Raw genomic sequence first — 11,178 nt, 5'->3', positions numbered from 1 at the left:
CAGCAGGAAGGAATCGGAGTACTGACCTGCTAAAAAAAAGAGTAAAAATGGAAAAAGCCATTAAATAGTGTACTCATTTATGATGAAGGATAAGTTTCTTGGCAATCGAATGTTTGGGTCCCCTCCCCCCTTTTGTTTTTGAGTTGTTCACAAGTGTTGTGAAAAGGCCAGACATGAAGTAGAACACTAAGAAGATTCAAGAATGTTTATTCTTGGCACTGTAATTTATTTTGAAATATCCTTAGGATAATTTGTCTCTCTTCTGGGAACTGGAGAGACAATTAACATCAGCTTTAAATATATATATATATATTTTTTTTTTTTTTGCTTAGCTTGGTAATAATTTGTTTCTCAATTTCTTACATTTTTGTAAGAATTAAAGTGAGCTGCTACTCAGGAATCAATGTTGATCTGTGTGTTGCTGGAAAAATTCACGTCTTCAGATTGTCTGGTCAGAAATATTAAAGTTGTTTCAGATTAAGTACCTCTTCACTTTTCCAAATGACTCTTGAGTGTAACAGGAATGTTTTAAATACTGTTAACTTTTTTATCTAAATAAATAATTTCTGGCTGCTTTTCGAATTCGTATTCACTAGCAATGTGAACAGAGTAATGCCCATTTTTGATATCACAATGAATCTCTGTCCTTTCAGAAACACACAACACTTACAGAATAAAATGAACAGTTTTGTAAGAATACTTTGTTGTGTTAAGCTACTGAAATGGTTTTGTAAGCTTTTTTCCCATTAGTTAGCAAACTTTAAAATTGAGTACAGGGGAGATACTTTGATCATTCTAAAGTAATTTCTTAATTTTTATTATGGATGCTAAACTAACTGTAAGGAAGTGACTAATTTTTGAAGGTGCTTGTTTTCTGCATTGTATTATCAAGTGCAGGTATTTGTTGTTAAAATATTTTAATACTTTCTTAAATTTATATAAGCCTGTCATAAAAGATTTACGTTCTGCATGACACAAGTAATAATGCCGTTGTGTTTTCTAGTGCATTATTTCAGTTTTTCAGGATACTAATGATTACATTTTTTTCTGTTTAATTTCATTTAGTTCTGACCAAGGTACTGGCTTTTTTTGTGAATCAGCACTTCCTTTAGTCTTAAGACACTGGTGTATCATGCGATACATATCCACAATTTTTGATGAAATATTCATTAGCTAAGATTTACTTACATGTTTATAGAGAGCTTGTAATACTGCATTTTGCTGCATGTGGACACTGCTTTAAAAATTAAACATTATCCCGATTTTCCCAATTTCCTTTTTCTTAAGATAAATAAATAAATACATTCTCTTATGTCAAGCTTTTTTTTTTTTTTTAACAGGATTATTGCCATGTGTGGAGACTATTACATTGGTGGACGTCGTTTTGCTTCACTGTCAGACCTAATCGGTTATTACAGTCATGTGTCCTGTTTGCTTAAAGGGGAAAAGCTCTTATTTCCAGTAGCACCTCCAGAGGCAAGTAGTAAAATTTTAAGAGTAAAAGTTTTAAGTGTCATTTACTTAAATGTTGGTAACTTTAATCACTATAGTTTTCTTTGGAAAAAGCAATGTTGAAAGTTTCCTGTAGTTCTACATAGGCTCAGCAGATGTTGACATATAAGGAATATAAAAATACATTCTTACTGATACAAAGTAATGATTAAAAAAAAAAAAGCAGCTATTTAATAAAAATGTGTAATGAGAAAGCTAGATATCAGGTGTTGCAGTTATCTCCAAATGTAGTAATAGCATCGTCAGTAAACAGAGATAAACAAGAAAATGTGCAGGTCTTGGCTGGTGAAGAGCACCACTGTAACGTAACCTCTACTGATTTGTGATATTTTGTGTCTTTAACATCGGTTTCAAAATACGTATCCTGGAAATAACCAAGGTTTCTGAAAGTGGGTCTTCTTTCACATGCCCATCCTTAAAACAATATAAGTAATTAAAATGAAACAAAACACTGCATAATGCCCCCCCTCCCTCTCCCCAACAAAACCCAAAACCTAAGTAAAGATGTTTCTGAATGTTAAACTTCTGGAAATTTCCACTCTAAGTGGAAGAAAGTTTTAAAGTATACTTCTATGAGAATTATCTTCCGGGTAATTTATTTTGAAGATGATAAATGTACATTATCTGTTACACTAGAAGACAAAATAAGATGAGAGCTCTCATAGCTAACTGTATGAATTACGCTTTTCTAACTCTGAGTGGTTTTGAGCTTTGAAAATTTCAAACTGGCAAGGAGGATGTAAGTGACTGTGGCCAGTCCTTTGCCTCAGCATAGTGTGATGCTGGGGAGAAGGATTCTTCAATAGAAAGATGGAAAAGTATTATGTTTGCTCTCTTCTCTTAAATTGTAGCCTGTGGAGGACAGAAGGAGAGTTCGAGCAATTCTTCCTTACACCAAAGTGCCAGAAACTGATGAAATAAGGTATGTTTTAGTAATAGTAGCAGTTTTGAAATTCTCAAGAGTATTTATAAATACTGATGATTTAAGTATGTGTTCATATGCAGATGCTATCCAGCTGCACCTTAACCTTAACACAGTTAGGTTAAAGGGTGATGCCTCTTTTTTTTTTTTTTTTGAAAGAGAAGTAAGACCTTTTTATTCTCGATACATTTGTTTGTATTAATTGTAAGGGAAGTTCATTAGGTTTATAGAAATAAAATTAGTAATATTACAGTTTTGAAGTATGTTTTATAAAGTCCTACGTTTTCCTCCAGAAGGGTAAATTTGTGTATGAAATAATTCTGTGCACAAATGCCTCATGTAAGTGTGTGAAGTAAATGAGCTAGGCTTTTTTTCCTGAGCTGCCACATCACTAATAGCACATAAATAGTTCAAGCCAAACCAATTCTGACCACTAGAAAGAGAACATGAGTATTGACTACTCATAAATGGAAGAATAAAGTATTTAATGCCTTCTTTGAAGAAAGAAAAAAGGAGCAATGTTAAAAAAGCTTTGCCTTTAACATTCTAGTATTCATTTTCTTACCTGTGCTTAGAACCTTGGTGACTATTTTTTTTCCAAGTTCTTTTTACTTCTCTATCCAAGAATGATTCTCCCTTCCCTTCTCATACCTCCCTCCTTTTGGAAAGAGTCTGTATTGAACAAATATCCTCTAAAATGTGTGATCTCCCATAATTTTAAGATATTAAAAAAAAAAATAATGAATTGCAGACCTATCTCTGATATTCTCATGCCTTTCTGTTAACTGTTACTCACTTCCTTTCTAACGTTGGTACCTCAATGTCTTAGGGATTGTCTGTACTCCCCACCTTTCTTGCATTTTCATGAGATGCTCTGTGGAAAGGAAACAAAACCAACAGTCCGGTATCCGATAGAAGAGTGTGTGTTCATTACTTGGAATTGATACTGCCTTCTGGAATTGTCAGAAATATTTTTTTTCAGATGGAAAAGTAGGACAATTTGAAAGACATTTGTAGTAATTTCTAATCTCTCTAATAACGCAGTCTTGTTTTCTTAAGCTGCTTTAACACACCAACTGAATTTGGAATTGGCTTGGCTTTGGGAGTAGTAGCCTAAGATATAGGGAAAAGTATATGAAAGCTTTATATCCTCATTGGGATGGAAATTTATCCCAAGGCTCACTGTCCAGTCCTGTCTGACCTCTTTAAAGAATGCTGTGAGGATATTTGTCTTTGAGATTATGTCTTTCTAAGCAGATGAGAAGAAGGTGGTAAGACAGGGAAGGGACTCTAATTGCAAGTAAGGCCTCCTACTATATATAAGAATAAAGTTCATTAAGTGCCTTACTGCGCCTAACAACTTCATAGAAAAAAGTATTTTATTACTTTGCTATCATAACAAACATTGTAGAAAATTATACCTTTTCTCCTTCATTTAGGATACAGCTGAAATGCAAAGTTCTATACTTGGGTTTTGAGATCCACATGGCTAAAATAGTTCTGTTCATGGCATAGTTGGGACCAAAGTTGTCAGTTTGTTTTAGGTCAAAGCAGCATGCTCTTGAAGATTTGGTGCATTTCAGAGAATTTTGACTTAAAATTTTAATATCATAGTTAACATTTAGAAAGTTTGAAGTACTGCAGGGTTAATTTCAGCCTGTATTCCATGCAGTAACTTAATGTATAGTTCTTTGCAATAGAGATGATGGAGGGTGCTGTTGCTGTCTGTCAGCCATTCTTAGGATTCAGGTTCATTAGCAGCTGAATTTTTTCTGTGTTTACAATAGTGGTTTGCTGTTTTGTGTTCTTTAATTCTTGCTGTTTGCTTTGTGCTCCAGTTCATGCCTTTTCTGTTAGCCTACTTCAAATGACAAAAATGCCATAGAAATTTGTATGTAGTTTTGGACTGAAAGAGTAGTTAATGAGCTTCCATACTTTATTGCTATTTCTGGTACCCTGATGCATCATCAGACTTGATTGAGAAATCTTGCTGTGCTACAGTGAAAGGTTTTCATATGACCTGAGTTTGGGATAACACTTAAGGAGTAACTTACACTAACCTTCCAGAAATAAAACTCCCTTAGACATGTGAATGCTTCTTATTAGTGCTTTTCTTGTAGCTAATTGCACGGCTTCTCTGGTAACTGCTCTGTACTGTCTTTGTAGCACTTGTCTTCATATGTGAGAACGTAAAGAATAGATATTCCACAGGCTTTTATTATACAAGATTAGTTTTTGATGAAAGGATTGGTATTTTCTTATAGACTATTAAGGGTATCTCTGGTTATTTTATTTGTGTTTAGCATTTATCCCTCTTGATAAAAAACAAAATTACTGTCTTTTAATATTGTTGTGGTGTTATTTTTATACATCCTTAGCACACTTTGAAGTTGGCGGAACTGAAGTATGTATTAGATATTAAACATAAATCAAAGTATAAATACTCATATGTATTAGCCACTTAACTGTGATGAAAAATGCACACGATGTGCTTGGGGTATCAATTAATGCATTTTTAACAAAAAGGTTTTCTCAAACATTTTGTGGAAATTATACTCAAGAATTCATTGTGTTCATTACACTTCATATTATGATTGTATCTCTGATTTAAATCTTGCTGTAACCCTCTTCAGTTTCCTTAAAGGAGACATGTTTATTGTCCATAACGAATTGGAAGATGGCTGGATGTGGGTTACAAACCTACGGACAGATGAACAAGGTCTTATTGTAGAAGACCTGGTAGAAGAAGTGGTAAGTAACGTTTATATTCACATTCTTAAATGAATAAGATTTTTTGGTAAAATAATATCAGAGTAAATGAAAACTAATGACATTTAATTGCCTGTCTTCTAGTTATGTACTTTTCTAAACCTAGTAATTGGAGCTACTTATTTTAAAATAGTATAACAAACTTTTAGGTCTAATTCAGTATCAAAAAGTGCTGATTCACATGTTGTCCAAAAAGAAGTACTAATGAATGGTACTACACACTTATTAGACAGTTTCCTAAACTTGACTGTCCTGGTAAAGAATCTGCTACTTGTTCAATTGCATTTCTTTTTTAATTTGCCACAAAATGTTCACAAACTGTACAGAATGTAATTTGGCATTTTGGTAGGTCTTTCTCTTTTTTTAAGGATGAAGTGTGGGTTAAAAATGTATTGATGGGTTAATTATACCTAGAAAGGTTTGTGTGGGCTCCGGAAGCTAATCAGGTTACCTGCAGATAATTCAGTTACTATAGAGGAACAGATGGTTTAATATACTTCGGAATTTAAAAAAAAAAAAAAAATTTTTTTTTTTTTAATGAGCTCAGCATTGCTTTGGAGTCAAGTGTTATCAGATATTTTTGATAATATTTTCCTGCATGGTATGTGTGTTTTGCTAATAGCAGTGTTACCTGCAGATGCTTCTCACAGAGCTGTGTCAGGATGTGAATGGCTAAACTGAACTGGCAGTACCAGACTATTGAACCGTAGGCTGATCTATCAGTGGTTGAATTAACCTTAGGAAAGCTGAGATTTAAAAAAGTTACCACCTCTAAAGAAGGACTTGAAACATGACAGAAGCAATTCTCTGAAATAACATATTTTGGCTGAATTTCCAATTAGTGATTGAAGAGGAAAACTTTTCACAGAACTGCAATGAGTCCTTTAGTTCAAAAAATGTCTCAGACTGCTTAATGTTTTTTTCTCCAGAAGGTCTTAACCTATGAAGTTTATTCTTTTAAACTCAGCTGTACTTTTGTCATGCACTTACTATGTTAATTTTCTCATTAGGGAAGAGAAGAAGATCCACACGAAGGCAAAATGTAAGGATTTTTGTTTTGTTATTGAAAGCAATCATAACTGTTTGTAAACGTCAGCTGTGAGATTTCCCCACTTTGGGAACGTGAACCAAAGAGATTTATTTTTTCATCTCAAGACTTTTTTCTATACTAGCTGCTCAAGATGCATGGATAATTAACATGAGAGTCCTGTATGTATGTATGCCTATTGCTAATGGGTTTTGCAGTGTTAAAATCTTAGATGAGTCCCTGTATGATCACTTTCAGCCAAAATATGCACAATGGAGTATTTCTTGAACATAGTGTTTGCCTTAGAGGTAATCATTTTACAGATTTGCCCAACTCTTAAGTGCTGGAGAGAGAGCACAGTACCATTAGAAAAATGATAGTTTGATAGTTACAGCTTGTCTCTGTTAGCTTAATGTAATAACACTTAAGCTTTAAAGAGAAAGCTGGAGGACTATAAGATTTCTTCTATTTGTTTAAATACTTTTAAAATTTTTTAAAGATTGAATACAATTTAGAATGAACAACGTATTGATATGTCAAGCTGTTGATGGATTATTTTCAGTAGTAAAGATAAGTGGCAAAAGAAAGTTCTAAAAAATTTCTAGTGGCTTAATTATTTAATCTGTCCTCCATTTGCTTGCCATATTTGCACCTGCTGCTTTTTCTCTGTTGCCCAGTTTGCGGTCCCCAAGAGACTGATGGCTGAAAGAGGCATTTCTTGTTATCTTAACAGGATAAAGAAAATCACTGGTGTATTTGTTTTGTTTACTGTTTGCGAGTGTTCTCCTCCTCCATTTGGCAGTAGAGATGCCTTCAAATGTAGGATTTTTTTATTTATTTGTTTGCAAAGCAGTTTGTAGCAGGTGCTTGGAGCTTTAATACTGTCTGTCTACAGTTATTTGTGCCACTCAGAGGAATCCTGGGAGACAGTGATTCCTTCGAACATTCCAGTAGCCAGGAATTACCATCTAAAGGTAGCATAGAAAGAAAGTTAAAACTACAGCTCTTTTCTGATACATAAAAAGGCCGTATTTTTAGCTTACCTTTAAAGGACAGAATAAGGTATTAAGTTGTAGCATGTCAAGCCGTTCTGTATAGTTCTAAGTGTCAGGCTGAGAATGGACAGAGGCTGATGAACTTTTCATAGGACACTGCTCTGTCACAGGACTCTGGGAAGGTACAAGGTGTGAGATCAAAGCAGTTTGTATTCATTAGTCTAACAAAGCTAGGTTCTATTTCCACAGCTTCTAATAAAATTCAGTTCAAGTCTTTCTGTACATTGTTTAACCTCCTTGTTTGAGCTTTGGGTTTCATGATTCAAGTAAATTGCTCTGTGAGACTGACTTCAAGTAATGCCTATCAAATTATTTACCATTTAGACAATTCATTTTCACTTCTAAACACAGTTGGGTTTGAACATCAACTCCAAGTGTTGGACATTTTTATTACCTGTTAATGTTAGTTTTTTCATGCTGTTGGTAAAATAGAATCAGTAAGTAGCAGAACCATTGATTATCTCATCTATATGTATTAGATTTTTTTTTAAATAAAGATCAATTCATAGGTGCCAGAGCCTTGGATGTCACCACAGCCAAAAAAGAGAGCTGATAGTCTTGCTTTCTAATTTTTCTCTTCATCTTTGTTAAGATGGTTCCATGGGAAGATCTCCAAACAAGAGGCTTACAATTTGCTGATGACAGGTACTTCTATTTCTGATTGAAATACAGTGGTAGTGAAATACCACAAAGTGATCCTATTCATATTAAACTGTGGCAAAAGTTCCTTTTATGTGTGAACGTATGAGTGGCTTAGTCTGATCAGCCCCAGTGGTTACCTCAGTAGAATACTACATTGGAAGAAAACTATTGTGCTATGAGTTTTGAGTATGTTCTGGAGTACAGTTAATTTAAAAAATAATTTTGATCAAAAATTATTAAATTAATATGTCTGTAATAAATTAATTCACTTATTGATGTCTTCATCAAAATGCTGTGAAGAATATGCTTTTATATGCCTAAAGGAAAATACATTACAAACTCTTTTAGCCTTTTCATAAAGCAAATATTTTTTTCAAATTATGACATTGAGATTTCTGACCCATATTGTAAATAGCATACTTTAACAATTTCGGTTCTATTACTTTTTGAAAACATGTTGTCAAACTTATTTTGTACGCTCTTGTAAAGAGGTAACAAACATGTGGCTTGGTTGCCAGCTACAGCTAAACCGTTTTGCATTAATTTTGGCAGTTCAGTACTAATTTGTCTAGTTTGAGATTGCTGTTGGAACTTACCTTATAGACTTTGTATTTCCTCAAGTGTTCATTTCTTGCTAATTTATGTGGAAATAGATTTGATAAAGGCTCATATTTAACACTAAGAAAATTGACACTGTTATGATATCTTTTCAGTTGGTCAGGTGTGCAGTTTTCTCGTGAGGCCTTCAGATAATACACCTGGTGATTATTCACTTTATTTTCGGACCAGTGAAAATATTCAGCGTTTTAAAATATGCCCAACATCAAACAATCAGTTTATGATGGGAGGCAGATACTATAATAGGTAAGTTGTAATGGTAAAAGGAATTGTGCATATTTTATATTTGTGTAAAGAATTTGTTTAACTTGTTCCTGGTAATTATTTATTGCTGTGATTATAAGACTGTAGTTTTCTTAATAGTATACTAACCGTTTTACCTAACTTGCTTTGTAGTTACATGTGTAACTGAGCAAGTTCTTAAATCTTACAGGAGGCTGTGTAGCTTGTTTCTTTTGAAGTGTTGTCCTTCTTCAAACCAGTTTCTTCATACTATAAATTGTGGATTGTATGGATCATATGTGGATCTGTAATTAAGACAATACTGTGTACTCTTGGAGGCTACTGTTTGCATTCTTGTCTGTTCGAAAAGGGAAAATAAAAATGTTAATTTTATCTGAGACATTTAGTAGGATTTTCAAAGAATGGAAATGGGTGTTTACAGGAACGGGGGAAAAAGTACGTTCATTGTTGGAAAAAGTCACTAAATTCCATTGTCATATGAGCATAATACTTGGGCCAGAAGTACAGATCACCTTATTTAGAGTACAAATAGTAATTGGTACAAAAAGAAAAAGAAATAACAAGAGAGATGTTTCCCCTTTTGTGGGATAAGCTATTGGTATAGCTCCATCATTGGTAATCTTATTTTTAGAGTTGTCTTAGATGCAAGATTTCTCCCTAGTGAAAACTTGCTTCCCTCTTTTTAACGGAGGCTGTTGCCTGCCTCACAAACTCAGCACTTTTCCAGACTTGCTCACCTAGAACGAGGGCATTCTTCATCCCAATAGAGAATTTCTCTCACTTCCAGCTTGGCTTCTGAGTGGGTAGACATCCAGCAGCTGGTGTGTCTGAGAAAATGTTGAGGTCTCCTAACTAAGAAGTTCAGTGGACTTTTTCATATGACTTCAAATGGACAATGGTGTGAGGCTAAACAATTGGAACCTTATGAACCTATGCATATCCCACACCCAGGCTCCTTGAATACCTTCTTCATTAGTCTGGCCTCCAGACATTCTCATTGAAAACCAAGCTAGCTACAGCATCAGCCTTTCGTGAAGGTAAATCTTATTTTGCCCATTCTGTAGTTACATGGCGTATTGGGAGGATGGTAGGCTAGGAGCCCCCACTCTAGTGATGTCAAACAAACTAACAAATTAGTGGACCTCTTACTAGTCTCAAGTGGTTTTGCAGCATTAAATAGTATACCTTCAGAAAGTTACTACGTTAACTAAGTTACTTCTTTAGATTACTTTAGAAGACAGTGCTGGATTCATTTGAGGTGTGTACGTAAACTACATTTATCTGAAAAAGATTCTTTATGTGGTGTTGAATGGAAAACAAGATTGTAAAGTTAAGCAGCACTAAGTTATGACAAAATGCTTTTAGAATTTTTTAATATTTTGGTACCTAGTTTGAAGAGAACTTCCTCAGTGTGAAAGAGAATGCATGGCTTTAAAAGGCTTCATTTTGTTCCGTGTTTTGGAGAATTACTACTATATTCCTAGGCTTGCGTTCAGTTCAACTTCGTATGTGCTGCAAGTTGGTAAACTTCCTGGAGTTCTAAAGGAGTGCACAATGCAAGATAATAATGCCGCAAAATGAAGATGGTAGCTGCCCAAATTCTCTAACACAAGATCTACTGCAGAGGGCAATAAATAAGGAGCAGGAAAGAGGGAATAACTTTGTGGTCTTTTTAATTCTTGTATTAGTTAATTTAATGGGGACACTGTGAGAAAGAAATACTTAGATATGTGAAGGCTAATGTGTTTTTGTTGAATGGAGTAATCGGAAGTGGCTGAAAAACAACAAACGTGGCATTGAATCCAGAATGGAGATACGCAAAGCATGAACTTACACAAGATAATGAAACTGTTTATAAGTGCTTCTTGGTTCAGAAAGTTCTGTCTTTGTGGCTTATCTAAAAATGTAGTGTTTGTCTTCAAGGTGAAAATTTCAGATTTAAAAACTGCAGCTTTTTAAATGCATCTGTTCAACAGTTTCCATTAAATATAAGCTTTTTTATAGTAAGCTTTTCAATAAATGCTCTCAAGGTATCTCCTTTGAAATCTGATACTAGTATTAGACTAGATCTTTACAAAATGGTCCTTGATAGAAGAGTATTTTTAATATTCTCTTACAGTTTTTGTGATTAGGGTAAAAGATAAAAATGAAAGCAATCTTCTCTTTTTCTGCAGAGTATTGATTACGGTTACAGTCTCAGTGAATTATAAACCAAGATTTTCCGAACAAAAGTAAGACGCTGAAAAGTAGTAAGGAAACACGTAATGAAAGAAGTTTGGTTTATTTCTCAGATTCTTTGAATATTCAGATGTGGGACTGGAACCACAATAACCTATATAAGCAACAGTATTTCTGCTTGTATTCGAGAAGTTACTCCAGGTCATCATAGG

At 34.1% G+C, this 11,178-nt stretch overlaps 1 protein-coding gene across 1 annotated transcript in view; it reads left to right on the top strand.

Annotated features, from left to right (window-relative positions):
• The window catches only part of RASA1 (RAS p21 protein activator (GTPase activating protein) 1), a 64,269-nt gene that overhangs the window by 21,878 nt on the left and 31,213 nt on the right, over positions 1-11,178 (top strand). The window contains exons 4-9 of the mRNA XM_009886880.1: positions 1,341-1,476; positions 2,364-2,434; positions 5,068-5,185; positions 6,214-6,245; positions 7,878-7,930; positions 8,641-8,791. Of these exons, the coding sequence (XP_009885182.1) occupies positions 1,341-1,476; positions 2,364-2,434; positions 5,068-5,185; positions 6,214-6,245; positions 7,878-7,930; positions 8,641-8,791 (561 nt within the window). The remainder of the gene's footprint in view (positions 1-1,340; positions 1,477-2,363; positions 2,435-5,067; positions 5,186-6,213; positions 6,246-7,877; positions 7,931-8,640; positions 8,792-11,178) is intronic.

Source organism: Charadrius vociferus, unplaced genomic scaffold, assembly GCF_000708025.1.
Source record: "Charadrius vociferus isolate BGI_N301 unplaced genomic scaffold, ASM70802v2 scaffold244, whole genome shotgun sequence".
Classification (NCBI taxonomy): domain Eukaryota; kingdom Metazoa; phylum Chordata; class Aves; order Charadriiformes; family Charadriidae; genus Charadrius; species Charadrius vociferus.
The sequence above is the reverse complement of the archived record's forward strand: the minus strand, read 5'-3'. Positions and strand labels throughout refer to the sequence as shown.